Raw genomic sequence first — 13564 nt, 5'->3', positions numbered from 1 at the left:
TTAAACCCAAGCACTGCCTGCTGCTGCCGCCTCTGCCACGGAAGCAAGTAGCTGCAAGGAGGGAGATTGAGAGTTGAGGAAGAAAAAAAAGGGAGGAAAAGTGGTGTTTTGGTTATTGCTGTTGTGCTATATATTTGGATGGTGTGACATGGGAAAAACCAACTTCCACTAACCAATTTATAGAATGCTATCCTCTCTTTTCTAGCTAGCATTGCAAAGTGATGGGCTGGAACTTGGAGTTGGTTGTTCTCACAGGCCACACTTCTAGAAGTAGAGAGCCTGCCTTTTCTGGTTGTCTAGGTACTAACTGAACATCTAGCAACTGCAATTGAATTCATAAAAATAAAAAGAATTGGGCGTGACTATGGATTGTTACGAGTCTTAGCTCAAGCGGCATGAAATGAGTTGTAAAGACACATATCATAGATTTGATGTTTCGTGACGTGCATATATGACATGTGTATTTTAAGGAAAAAAATTATAATTTTAGAATATAAGGTAGTATTGAACGTTTAGCTCTCGCATTTTAGGCACAAGTATGAAAATTGTGTGGTAAATCTCTTCGAACGCGTTTTTAACAAACATATTTTCTTAAAATGCTTTCAATATACATCCATCTTTTTGGCTTGAAAGAACTCATAAGATATGCGACAATCGAATTTGTGTTGGGAAATTTGACTTCAAATCTTAGTGAAAAATGACGTTGAAATTATGTATTAATTATTACCCAAACAAAAAAAAAAATAGTAAATTTCAGCCTGTGCATCTCCTTGCCTATTGATACTGGCCATCATCCCAATTAGGTGTAGTGTGCCGTTCATGAGAAATGTATTTTTATTTTATTTAATTTATATATATGCATTTGCAAGTTGAAATCGTTACATTGTTTCCTATGCTATTTTCTGGGGTTTTTTTGGCTTTTGGTGTGTCGGGCCGGAAGCCCAAAGAAAGAAGCAACAAACAAACAAACATGAGTCCTATTACCAAATTCGATCTATCACTTGTATTGTCGTAATTTAACCGCTTAAAATATAATTCGATCAAAAAAATAAATAAATCAATTATATAGGTTCAATAGTTAGATATAACCGATTTAGATATGGGATTTTATCTTAAAAAAAGTCGCAATGCAATTAATTTCTACAAAATTATTTATTTTTATATTATAAATTATTATGGTATTCTTCGATGTGAGATCATACTTGTTGGTTCGCATTACTGGCTTGGGTCAAGCTACACAACCCCAAGAGAGACTTTCATCCGAATGCCACTAAACTAAATAATCAATGGCAGATTAAATCTCTTCATAGCCCCAAATTTGAGTTAGTTTTCATAATTTTCCATTGGTTTTTAAGTTTTTGATTTGACCTCGCAGTAAATTGGAAATTGTAAACTGTAAATTGTAATCACCAAACGGCGACCGAGCAACATCGAGATCGTGTGACAAGTAGCACGAGCTAATAAAAACAAGAGTACTGTGCAGGTAGACAGACATTATTGGTCCTAATTAAGTGTCGTTTTCAGTCCACGGACACGTGTCTTTCCTCAAAGTTTGTCTCATGAAAGTCCATGGGGGTAGTTGTCTTCGTGTCAGCAGTGTCCTCTCCTCAGCATTTTCTGTCGCACAGAGAACATCAAGTGATGTAACATTATTACATATCATCATGTATACGTGTCCCCAAATGGAGTACATAGTGAAAAGGAAATGCATTTCCACACAACACAAGAATCTCTCTCTCTCTCTCTCTCTCTCTCTCTCTCTCTGTGAGCCTCCCTCCATGCCCCAAGAAACAGAGTTCTTCACCCATTGACCATGTTTTTCTGAATTCAAGTCTCTTCAGCTTCAGCTGGTAAGAACCCACTACAATTTTCTTATATTTTGTGTGATTTTTCTTTCCTTTTTGTGTTTAGGAAGTGATCAGGATCGTGTATTAATTAGCATATCCAGATGTTCTGTCTTTGTGTAATTTATTGTGATGGTTGTTGATGATTTGGGGTTGCCTGTGTTCCTTGGAAGAAGAAGAAGGAGAAGGAGAAGAAGATATATAAAAGATACTTTTTAGATAGGCTGACTGAGTTGGGTTGCCTTAGATCCAGGAAAACCCAATTTCTATGTCAAAAAGTTTTCACCTTTGTCTGGTTTTCTTGTGATTACTAGTATTAGTTTCCTTTTTCCTAGGTTCTTTCTCATGAACCCTTTGCTTTCTCTTCTTGGATTTATAGATAAACGTCAGATTGCAGTTATTTTCATGTGCTTATGTGTATATTTGAGGGTTGGTGGTGAGGATAGGATTTTGGTATTATGTGGCTGATTCTCTGCCAGGAGGAGAAGAGTTTGGTAAGCTAAGCACTACATAAGAAGCCCAATTTACCTGTGAAGTCTTGAAATTTCTATCACTGGGAGATTAGATCCATTGTTGCCCACCAGATCTGCTGACCCCATTTCATTCTGCTCATGTTTAGCCCATACCCATCTCTTATTTGATCTTAGTGGTGTAATTGTCGTTTGTGTTACTATAACTGTGAGAGGATTGGGGGATCAGTGATATAATCTGCAAAAGAGGAGATATTGTCTATCCTTAAGAATTTTACCCTAGTTCATTGCTGGAAGGTGTTGGAGGGAATTACAAATTGTAAATTTACTTTACTGAGTAGAGATTGAAGGTAACTGTTAAATGGTACAAAGACAAAGGAAATTGATGGAAGACATGTCTCCAGCAGTTGCAGTGACACTTAGTTTAGGTAATTCTATATGTGATAATTCTGGAATTGCAGCCAATGTGGAGTTCACATGGCTAAAGCTAGTAACAGATCCTGGAAGTTTGTCATCAGATTCCATTAAGGCAGTGCCTTTAGAGTCAGTTTCGTGCAGCAATGGAAGTTGCAATGATATACAAAGTCACGCTACTGTGGTGGCCATGTCATCACAAGAAGATAATGGTGGAGAGGGTTTGTCAAAGATGCTACCAGAGAATGGAAACACTTTTGTTAGTAATGATGCCATGGTTCAAGAAAGTGAGGGAGGTGAAATCTTATCCTTTAGATATGATACTAATGGAGTTGATAGTGAGGAATTGCTTAAGTTAGAGGTGGGGTCTGCAATAAGCTTGCCAGATGTTGTGGGGATAGGAAATGCTGTCGAAAGTAAGATTGTTGCAAAAGCCATTGTCTTGGTAGAATCAGCTCTTGGGAAAATGCCTTCGGGTGAAGTCATTGTTGCAGCAGTTAGCTCAGCTTCTGAGTTATCAGATAAGTCTGAATTAACAACCTCTACAGTACTTATCCAGTCAAATGGGGAGAAGAATGTCAGTAAAGCGAGTATCCGGAGTGTTTTTGAGCTGGACTGTATTCCCCTCTGGGGTTCTGTATCAATTTGTGGAAGAAGACCAGAAATGGAGGATGCAATTGCTGCTGTTCCTCGGTTTATTAATATTCCAATTAAAATGCTCATTGGGAATCAATTGTATAATGGAATGAGCCAAAGTTTGACCCACCTAACCAGTCACTTTTTTGGCATTTATGATGGCCATGGGGGCCCTCAGGTACACGCCTTCTTCATACATTTATTTTTTTCATTCAAGTTAAGGTCATTCTGATACAACAATTTCAAATTTATTATTGCGAGGCATATTGGTAATTAATCAAACTGTAAGCTATACTAAACAACATTGTGGTGCAACACATGCTTCTTTACCTTAATCTGTTTGATCTTTTTACACTTGTAAAACGATTTCAGAGTTCTGAATTTGTGAACCTGATTGGAAGGAGTCTCCTCTTGCAGGTTGCTAACTATTGTAGTGAGCGGCTCCATTTGGCTTTGGCTGAAGAGCTTGGAGTCATTAAAGACGATTTGAGTGATGGAACTTTGGGAGAAAGTCAGCAGGTGCAGTGGGAGAAAGCATTCACTAATTGTTTTCAGAGGGTTGATGATGAGATTGAAGGAAAAGTTAGCGGAAACATCATCAAAAGTGATGGAAATGCTTCCGAGGCTAGCTTTGAACCTATTGCTCCAGAAACTGTTGGGTCTACTGCTGTGGTTGCATTAGTCTGTTCATCCCATATTATAGTTGCAAACTGTGGTGATTCAAGAGCAGTTCTATGTCGTGGCAAACAAGCCATAGCGTTATCAGTTGACCATAAAGTAAGCATGTGTTTTTGGTTTACTTTTTACATGTTAAGAGAAAAAGTTCTGTCTTTGCAGTTGCAGAAACCAGTCTCTCTTTCATCTTTTTATTTTTTATTCTTTTGTTATTGTTCCCAGCCAAACAGAGAAGATGAATATGCAAGGATTGAGGCAGCTGGTGGCAAGGTGATACAGTGGAATGGACATCGTGTTTTTGGAGTTCTTGCAATGTCGAGGTCCATTGGTACGTCCAGAGACTCTAGACTTACCCTGATACTCTAGACTTTTCTTGTGTATTTTTTTCAAACGAAAAGAGACATAAAAGAACATTATGATTGTATTTCCCATAACGAATTGAACATCCTTTACTCTTTTTTCTCATCCCGCAGGGGATAGGTATCTGAAACCGTGGATAATTCCAGAACCAGAAGTGATGAATGTCCCTCGAGCTAGAGATGATGAATGCCTTATTTTGGCTAGTGATGGTCTATGGGATGTCATGACAAACGAGGAAGTTTGTGAAGTGGCTCGACGGCGCATTCTGCTCTGGCACAAAAAGAACGGAGTTACAGCTCTTGCAGAGAGGGGTGCAGGAGTTGATCCAGCAGCTCAGGAAGCGGCTGCCTACCTTTCAACGCTTGCCCTCCAAAAGGGAAGCAGGGACAACATATCTGTGATTGTGGTGGACTTGAAAGCTCAAAGAAAGTTCAAGAGTAAATCCTAAAATGAGGAGGAATGTTCTCACCCGCATTCTGTGGTTTCGGCTATGTCCTTATTATCCGACTCATTTTTCGGTTTTCCGCCTATTTTTCTGGCATATGCTGATAAATATAGAGAGCACGGCCCATTCGATTTTCTTGTGGGCTCAATTTGTGTACAAGTATAGAAACCTGTATGTACTATCTCTACTACTGTAGAAACTGTAATGCAATGCCCTATGTGCTTTTTCTATTTTTTTGGGTATGCTTAATGTTCTAGCTACTGCTTACATGAAAATGTGCTTTCTTCTGGTTTAGATGGATAGAGAACTTACCCTCTTTTTATATAACATCTAGAGAAAATGTGCAACAGTTTTGCAGGTTTACGCATCCTCACCCTTTTTCTGAATGATGACGCCAACTCGTTGAGTCAGTTACTCCATGAGACGTAAAGAAACGAGGAGCGATTTATGAATGTCGGTTTTTTTAAGCGCATCAATTTTTGTTGAAGTGAATTCATCTGTACAGAGATGTGGTCTACAAATTCATCTATAAAAATGTGATAAAAAGGTCGTCATGATAAAATTTAAAAATTGGTCAAACTTTATAACATTACTCTGCCACACAAGCACAGTAAAATTAAAAATCGTGCAATAGAAACAAAACAAAAAACTTAAGGCACTTTTGTGAATCTGCATCTAAATCTCACTTTATATGCCTGTAGAAAGAGCCCAAATTCTTTCCATATGCTGTCAAACAATCCAAAGAATAAACAAAGCATTCATCTATTGCGCTTCTGCCGCCTCTGCCGCAATTGTGGAAATTGTAGAGGGACTGGAAGGGTAGCAAACATTACGTTTCTTTTGCGTACGAGCTTGCAACCAAGGTTCTCATAATGCTTTCTCAAAGCTATTGCGCTCATTCTCAGATCCTTTGCTATATCTGTTAAATCTGTCTCGAATTCATCCACGAAAAGAGTAAGCACCAAGACATAACTAATGAGGAGATTAGTTTTCTCATTTGATAGGCCCTTTGACTCCGTAGGAAACATAGTTGAAAACTTATGGAATAGAAGGTTTGGGATCCTGTGGGTCCTGGACGAGGAAATACCATCCATGGAATGCTGATCTTTGAACTTTATAAGATGCGTAATGTATGAGAATATGCAAGAAAGCTTAAACTTCTCCTCGTCAACCTAAAAAGATGGACAACATAAGAATGTCGATTATTCTGTTTTCTTCACCATGAAATTGAATAGATAAAAGGGGGAGCAAAAGCATACTAGATTGAACTAGAAGGTTCCACAAATGCAGTTGTTAGATAACGATATGTACAGGAAAACATCAAAGGATGAAATACAAAAACTAAAGTCTGCAGTATTAACCCTTAGCCACAACATTAAAGCAGCCCAAGAAACATAGCATATGTCTGTGTTAGTGTTTATAATGCAGAAAAGTAGTACCAGCCATTTTGGAGTTAAAGGAAGAAACTCTAAAGTTGAAAATTAACAGTTTGTGCAATATAACAGTTTCCATTTTATCCTTTCCTTTTTGTTTTCCCTGAAAACTGCAATCAACTGGAAAAGGTTGGCTTTTTAATTCAGCATGCTCTTATAGAAACAGAAAAGAGGATCGGCCTTATATGCATATATGCACAACCACATCAAAATATTTAGAAGTATTCTATAGTAGTTTAATGGCCATCAGATGAGATTTTCACTAATATGTTTCAGACAAAAGAAGGCATTTCTGCATTCTTACCTCAATATCCTGCAATTTATGGATTCTGTGGCAAACAAATCTTGGGAAAGCATCCCATGAAACTTCTGCTCCACCTTGAAAATGCTCATAAATATCTCCAAGTAGATCCCACTCTCCTGTGAGGATGATCTTGTCCAGTGAATATGCTTCTTGGGGAGTGGTGGCAGATTCATTAAATGGTGGGATATGGCGAGAGATTTGGCTTTCAGTACTTTCTAGAGCCTCCTTGTTTGGCACAATGAGTTTGATTTTGGCATCCAAATCCTTTTGAGATTCAGGACCGTCTTCTTGCTTCAAGGAGCGCAGTTTTTTGCTCTGCATTGTCATAGAAAATTCAGATTAACACGCTAATGCTTCTCAAAAATCTCAATTGCGTTCAGCTTGATATAGTATTGTACAGAAATTCCCATATAGTCTCAGTAGTAAATTGCAAGTATCTTTAACCACACATAGCCCTAGCTGTCCTTTAATAAAATTTATGCATCAAGAGTTTCAATTTTTGATAAAAGGAATGGATTATTGAGAAAGGTCCCATCACCAACATTATAGCGACAAAATGGTTTCTAGTCATTATGTGAACTTCTTTTTCAATTTTCTTCAACCCTTGATATTTTTGTGTTTAAAACTCAATACTGGCATATAACATTTCAAAGAAGCTATAGAGAAAACAACCAGTGATGTGGGGATTTAGTACAAAAAGAAAAGTGCTCGGACATATGCAGCAAAACCCATACTTATTCTAAAATTTTCATATGTTCTTCAAAACAAGTAGATTGGTCGCTGACTCACTGTATAATTTTTCCCCTTTACCTGGCTAAATTTATATAAATTACGAACAGAGACACTCAAACAAGGTGGCTGTGATTGTGGAAAATGCTTGTGAACCTTACTTAAAAACTCAAAAAAAAGAAGAAAAAAAGTAGGTTCTTACCTCCCTAATTGCCTTCTTCGTTCCATAGCGACTCTGGAGCTCCATTTGCTTCTCGGCCTTCTCTTCTCCAGTAAGTTGTTCCTTCACTGAACTTTCAGGCTCCTTAGCAGAGTAGTTATAGCCTCTAACCATTGGTTGTAATCTAAATATCTGAAAATTCACGTCCCAAGTAAGCTTATAAGCATTCCTTGCAAAGCAGAAGCAATGATGAACACACAGACTCACCTTAAATTCCTTGTACCAAAGTGTACTGTGAGATAACACATACATTCATATAAGCATATAGAATAAGGATATACTTGGTGTACATAACATTTTTAGAAGGCTCCTAACTTAGTTCTCCAAGTCTAAATCCAAATCACAATGACAACAAAACCAACACCACTGAAGAAAAAGTTCACAAGTCACTAAAATATTATAGTTTCTGTTCTCAGCAATGAAACCCCAAACAAAACAAAAAATGTAAACTTTACATGTCCTTTATACTCACTGCATCACTTTAACAACTTCTAAACCAACCCAACAAAAACTTATAGTCCCAACTTACCTTGTTAGAAGCAACGGGCAAAATCTTCAAAGTCTGGGTGGCCTTATCAAGAACCCCAAGTGCAAAATTGCAGCTCTGCCCAGTCGTGGCCTCACCAGTATAGTTAGTGCCAACAAAATCAACATTGGTCCCATTTGGGGTCACCACAATCTGAAGTCTTCTAGGTTTTTTGCTGTCCCTAAACAACCCAACATCGGTTGAATTGGAGTATGGGCTCTTGGTGGGGTCGAAGCTACATGGGAAATAGCCTACCAAAGGAGGGGTTTTCTCTGGGATGTCTGGGACGACTTGGATTGTGGCTTGGACTGTTGGGATTTTCTTCTTCTTCTTCTTGTGCCTGTGGGTTTGTGGCGTTGATGGGTTTTGGGTCATTTGGGACTTGGTGTCTTCTGCGTCTGATTCCATCGGTACAAGAAAAAAAGAAAGAGAAAAAGCTGTGAGCTTTGGAGGTTCACTGATGGTGGTGGTGGCGGTGGGTTGCGCAAGTTTCTTGCACGGTTAAGAGACTCTTGTGAGAGATTTGAGGAGGGGTTGGGGCCGCATGGGTTTATAAGTGAGGGTTTTGGTAGGCTCTTTTTTTGTTTTTATTTTCGGGTTTACTTTTTCAACTTTACAAAATCGAATGATACACCGGTTAGGGAAATTGATTTTAATCTCCGACCAACCAACTATTCTTCTCGCATTCAATTATGTTAAAAAATAAAATAATAGGGTATAAAAATACCACTGGATGTTAAGAGTAGAATTGTATTTGCTCTTATGATGTTTACACTGACAGAATTTCCTCTAAGATAGAAACTCACTCTCTTTTGTTTCCTCTCACTCTTCCTTTCTTTCCTCTCTTCTCCTTTGGTGTGTTCTACAATTGAATGAGCAAGCCTATTTATAGACAAATTAGATGGCTTCATTACCCAACATTATCATTAAGCTTCCAACATCATCATTAAGCTTTTGACTAAGCTTCCAACATCATCATTAAGCTTTTGACTAATACATCTTTCATGTGGGCTTCATCTCTTACTTTAACACTCCCCCTTGGAGATCACATGTCCCTAGATTGGTTGCCTCACTAAAACTTTGCTTGGAAAAATCCAGTGGGAAAAAACTTATGCAAAGGAAAAAGAATACAACTTTATTTGGGACATAAGAATAATGTTAAATGCGCTCATGTTGCCTCGTTAAAACCTTGCTGGGAAAAATTCAGTGGGAAAAACCCTAGTTGAAAGAAAAAGAGTACATAACCATGTGTAACATAAAATTCTGTGTATATTGACACGCATGCGACACTGCCTCGTTAAAACCTTACTAGGAAAAACTCAGTGGGATAAAAATCTGGACGAAGGAAAAAGAGTACAATGTGTGAAGGTCTTTATTGACAGCACGCTCCCCTTGATGCTTGGCAAAATATCCTTAAACCATACTGTTGATCATCTGTTGACACTGCTTCTGTAAGTCAATCTTGTAATATTGTTGGATGCTCCCCTAAAATCTTTATGACTAACTTTTTCCAGTAAGCGACCATAGAAATTTCCAGAGTCCTCGTATTTAACAAAATCTGGGCTATTTGTAAGTTCACTTGAAAAGAATATGCCCATATATGGTATTTTGCTGAGATAGCATCAAATATGTCTCACATCATTCCAAAGTGGTGGTGATGGAGCTGAGCTCTATATGGAAAATATAATATCCGGTCCATTCTGGAAAATTATTTAAGTGCCCAATGGATAATCCATATAAAAATACTTCAATATCTTCTTAGTATAAGCAAGAATCTCATTGGCATAATGCTCGATCTTCAGGCCGAGACAAATATTTCTTGAACTCTTCAGGAGTTTTAATGTGTTGCAAACATATTATAATCAATGTACTCACTGAGGCAATTTATGCACATTAGTATTGAGTACAGGTTTTGTGCTTCAAGCACAAGTCATTCAGGGACTTGTTTCATACAATTGCAATTCTTTCAGGAATTTTGTTTAAGGGATTAAACTTTATAACACATTATATAGCTTTAACCCAGTTATTTATACATCTTTAGGGAATTGCTTCTGGCGATATGCTCCGTGCATTTAATAACCCTTAAAGATAACATATTTTTCTCCGTAAATGTGCAATAAGGTGGCACAATTGAATCTGTAAATATGGAGAAAACCCAATATTTCTTGTTTCTGCCATAAACATTGTGTCATACAAAGTGGGCATATTCCCTTTTATTCCGAACACCCAAGTATAACTTTCAGTATTAACATCTTTTGGGGTTTGTACTGTGGGTTTGATCTTTCACGTTCATTCTGATCTATAATGGAATTGCCTCTTTCCATTTTGGCCAATGATCTTGTCGATATTTAATAATAGAACGTGGTTCCAATCAACACAACCCATTGATGATTTGAGTAGCTACTCTAAAATCAAAAATTGTCATTCATCAATTCGTGATCACATTATTCTCATGTGCATGTGCATGCATCAATTATAAGCATTTCTTTGTTTTTGAGTACCCAAGCCACTTCAGGTGATTTTTATTGTCTCTTTCCAGACAAACATCTCTTATAAGATGAATTATGTGAGAATGTGGATCATAACCTCCAATGGAGCATTATTTTACAATAGTGCGTGGATAATCTTCATTTAGGAAGTTGGAACATTTAGAACCCATATATCTGTCATGTTGTAGGCATGCCACAAATTAGCACATACATGTCAATTAATTATCCTTCTATGACTTTAAACCATATAATTTACTATGCATTAGGCGTGCACCGTATTAATGTTGACATGTTAAAGGATTGTCCTTCCGGGACTTCAATCTATATCATTCGCTACGCAACAGGCGTGCATCATATTGATCACTGCTATACCCATGTTCTGTTCATATGAGACTTTAATTTATGCTGTGTATTATCAATGTATTCAACTTGCAATCTGTGAAATTTGCTTTAATAATTCATGAATACATATTAGAATGATACAAGCCATTCATCTGGAATGGTCATAATACAAGTCGTTCTTCTGGAACGATCTATAATGCAAGTTATTCTTCTAGAATGGTCCTTTGCATGACGTTCTTCTGGAACGGCATTATCTCCCCATTTCGTTACCTTCAAGGATGATGTACAAAAAATCAAAATAAAAGTACAAGTATGAAATAACATAAGTATCGCTTACATCCTTAAGTGGGAGAGACTTTGCTCAAATATCTTCCAAGCTCATATCGACTCAGCAAATACAATGTAATGTTTGATGATCTAGTTATATCCTGCAAAAGCAAAAATCACAACTCTTTTGTCTCTGTCAGAACAAATAACCCTCAAAGTTAGGATCACTTCATGGATTCTTTCTTCGGATGTTCATTCTAAAGAAATAAAATCCTTTATGAACAGGGAGTTATAAAAAGAAAGAAAAGATACAAAAATTGTGATATTGATTGCAAGGTAAGGTAAGCAATCAGGGGAGGAAGCTGATGAAAGCAGACAACAAACTCTCATTTCTCCTAGTCTAGAAGAACTCCAGGAGATCAGAGCATGTGGTCGTCATTACAGTTCCCTGATGTAGCAGAAACGTGATCAGGGATAGTCTCGCTTCCTGAATGGATGATCAGAGATAATCTCGCTTCTCAAGCACATAAAGTGCTCACTGACAGGAAACACAAGTGGATATCGCATATCTAGGTATGGAGAAAACTGGATGTCTTTTGCAAAGAAAATTTCGTCAGTAACATATTTATACACAAATAAGAGGAATAGGTAGAACCGGTGAATTTCAAATTAACCATAAAAATTTGCAAGGTTCTCGGGGTGCCTTTGAAAAAGTAGCTCAGTGAAATCTGCAAAGCAAGATCAGTTTCGACGAAAATAATACTTGAAAACTCTAAAAGTGCCGACAAATATTAACGGAGGCCGCGTGAAGTTTTGGAATCTGGGAAAGAAAAAGAGAATATGGGGATCCGAGATAATATTGGGATCCTGAAAACTGTAGCTATATTTCCGCCTATAGATATTGCCTCTGCAAAACTTGATTGGAGCAACTGTGTTTCAACTCAACTTCCTTCATTTTCTGAAACTTCAGTTTTTCTAAGACTTTCTTCGAAACCTTCTTAAAATGGCTTCCTCTTCTTCTTGTCCAAACCATCTTGATTTAAATGTTGCTCCCAACACAACTCGTGACGCCAAAGTCTGGCGTCCATTCTTTGTATTCCAAAATCGTCATCTCACGGTTAATGATTCTGTGATGATGAATGATGCGACTGCTGTCATAGTAGCTAGGAATGTCCTTATTCCAATGAATGAAATGTTGTTATCAGTGAGGTCTAATGAAGAGGCTATTGATGACTCAATGGCTTTTAGCATTCAGAGTGCTGCTTATGTTTCTAACATGGCTGATTGTTTGCGTGCTAGAGCAAACGAGGTTCAGGAGCTGACCACTGAAAATTCGTCTCTCTAGAGAATGCTTCATGAATCTCAACAGGAGGTTGAGAAACTTAAAAAGGAAAATAATGCCTTGTTGAAACTAGTGAGTTCGTACTCCGTTGATACGTTGAGAAGACTAGACATGCTACAGGTTTCCAATGAAAGAATTCTAGGAAACCACGAGAGGCTCATGGCTAAGCTTAAGAGGCGCCGTCATCTTCCTTCAGAGGCTTTCAGAACATAATGTAATTTTATAGATTTTGCAGAGCCTGCCTTTCCTTGCAGGTGGAAAAATCTATCTGTTGTATGTCTTCTTTCATGTTATAATAATTGCGCAAATTCTTAAATTTGCACATGTGATTTTTACGTTTTTTCAAAATGACGGTTTGGAATCTTATGCCTTATAGGTTCAAATAACCACATCAAATCTCTCAAAATTACATATTTCAATGCATGTGAGTCCAGAACTTCTGGCCTAGGCTAAACACGACCTCATAATTTATTTGCCCTTTTCAAATGAGCATGACATATAAATTAAGTAAAAGCCATGATAATATTGCAATATAGTAGTAAAGAGAATTAACTACTATATACCCAAAACTTTAGGTTCGGGATCTCTCATATATTTGGATCCATGGGATTCCAGCCCAAATCATATAATATAACAAAATATATGGGGAGCCTCAATTCATCATTTGAGGTTTATTCTGATATTATCCATTTCACGGTATATTCTTAACAACCAGAATTCACAAAATATATTTCTTTCTTGAGGTGTCGATTGTAACAAAATCGAACTTTATTAAATTCATCATTTTCTTATGCCAAAGAAATATGTGGTGTACCACAATTTGCAATAATACCTCAAGGGTTGTCCATTTAACTGTTGGAACTTTCATGTTCTCAATATTGTCAGATTTTGAACTTCGGGCCAAAATCAGATATTCTCATGGTATGAACATTTTTATAATTTCTTGTATATATTTCGAAACTTCAGGCCCTTACATAATTGTCCATGTTTTAAGGAACTTCTAGCATCTCATTTAATTGCTCATCCATGAGTTTAAGGAATTGCATGTTCCCTTTTGTATATAGTGAC

The 13564-nt window shown here is 37.3% G+C and overlaps 2 protein-coding genes across 3 annotated transcripts; one reads left to right on the top strand and one right to left on the bottom strand.

Moving 5' to 3' along the window:
- LOC18782125 (protein phosphatase 2C 16) lies at positions 1722-5116 on the top strand. 2 transcript variants are annotated; one of them, XM_020560215.1, is made up of 5 exons: positions 1722-1850; positions 2224-3542; positions 3782-4141; positions 4262-4367; positions 4513-5116. In XM_020560215.1, exons 2-5 carry the CDS (start codon positions 2676-2678, stop codon positions 4845-4847), a joined length of 1668 nt encoding a protein of 555 aa, XP_020415804.1. In that variant the 5' UTR covers positions 1722-1850; positions 2224-2675; the 3' UTR covers positions 4848-5116. The 2 variants fall into 2 exon arrangements, with proteins under 2 accessions (XP_020415804.1, XP_020415803.1); XM_020560214.1 differs by having other exon boundaries at positions 1722-3542.
- LOC18783495 (DNA-directed RNA polymerase I subunit rpa49) lies at positions 5355-8865 on the bottom strand. The gene is made up of 4 exons (XM_007215364.2): positions 8060-8865; positions 7513-7662; positions 6582-6896; positions 5355-6016 (listed from the first exon to the last, which is right to left on the bottom strand). The coding sequence occupies exons 1-4, from the start codon at positions 8462-8464 to the stop codon at positions 5603-5605; spliced, it is 1284 nt and encodes a 427-aa protein (XP_007215426.1). The 5' UTR covers positions 8465-8865; the 3' UTR covers positions 5355-5602.

This window comes from Prunus persica, chromosome G3 (assembly GCF_000346465.2).
Source record: "Prunus persica cultivar Lovell chromosome G3, Prunus_persica_NCBIv2, whole genome shotgun sequence".
In the NCBI taxonomy this organism is placed as follows: Eukaryota; Viridiplantae; Streptophyta; class Magnoliopsida; order Rosales; family Rosaceae; genus Prunus; species Prunus persica.
The sequence above is the reverse complement of the archived record's forward strand: the minus strand, read 5'-3'. Positions and strand labels throughout refer to the sequence as shown.

Excerpts from the sequence above, each read along its gene's own strand:
- LOC18782125 (XM_020560215.1), top strand. The coding sequence starts at position 2,676 with ATGGTACAAAGACAAAGGAAATTGATGGAAGACATGTCTCCAGCAGTT. Across the intron at positions 3,543-3,781 it reads ATGGCCATGGGGGCCCTCAG|GTTGCTAACTATTGTAGTGA; the intron begins GTACACGCCTTC and ends CTCCTCTTGCAG. Across the intron at positions 4,368-4,512 it reads TGCAATGTCGAGGTCCATTG|GGGATAGGTATCTGAAACCG; the intron begins GTACGTCCAGAG and ends CTCATCCCGCAG.
- LOC18783495 (XM_007215364.2), bottom strand. The coding sequence starts at position 8,464 with ATGGAATCAGACGCAGAAGACACCAAGTCCCAAATGACCCAAAACCCA. Across the intron at positions 7,663-8,059 it reads TGCCCGTTGCTTCTAACAAG|ATATTTAGATTACAACCAAT; the intron begins GTAAGTTGGGAC and ends GTGAATTTTCAG. Across the intron at positions 6,017-6,581 it reads ATAAATTGCAGGATATTGAG|GTTGACGAGGAGAAGTTTAA; the intron begins GTAAGAATGCAG and ends CCATCTTTTTAG.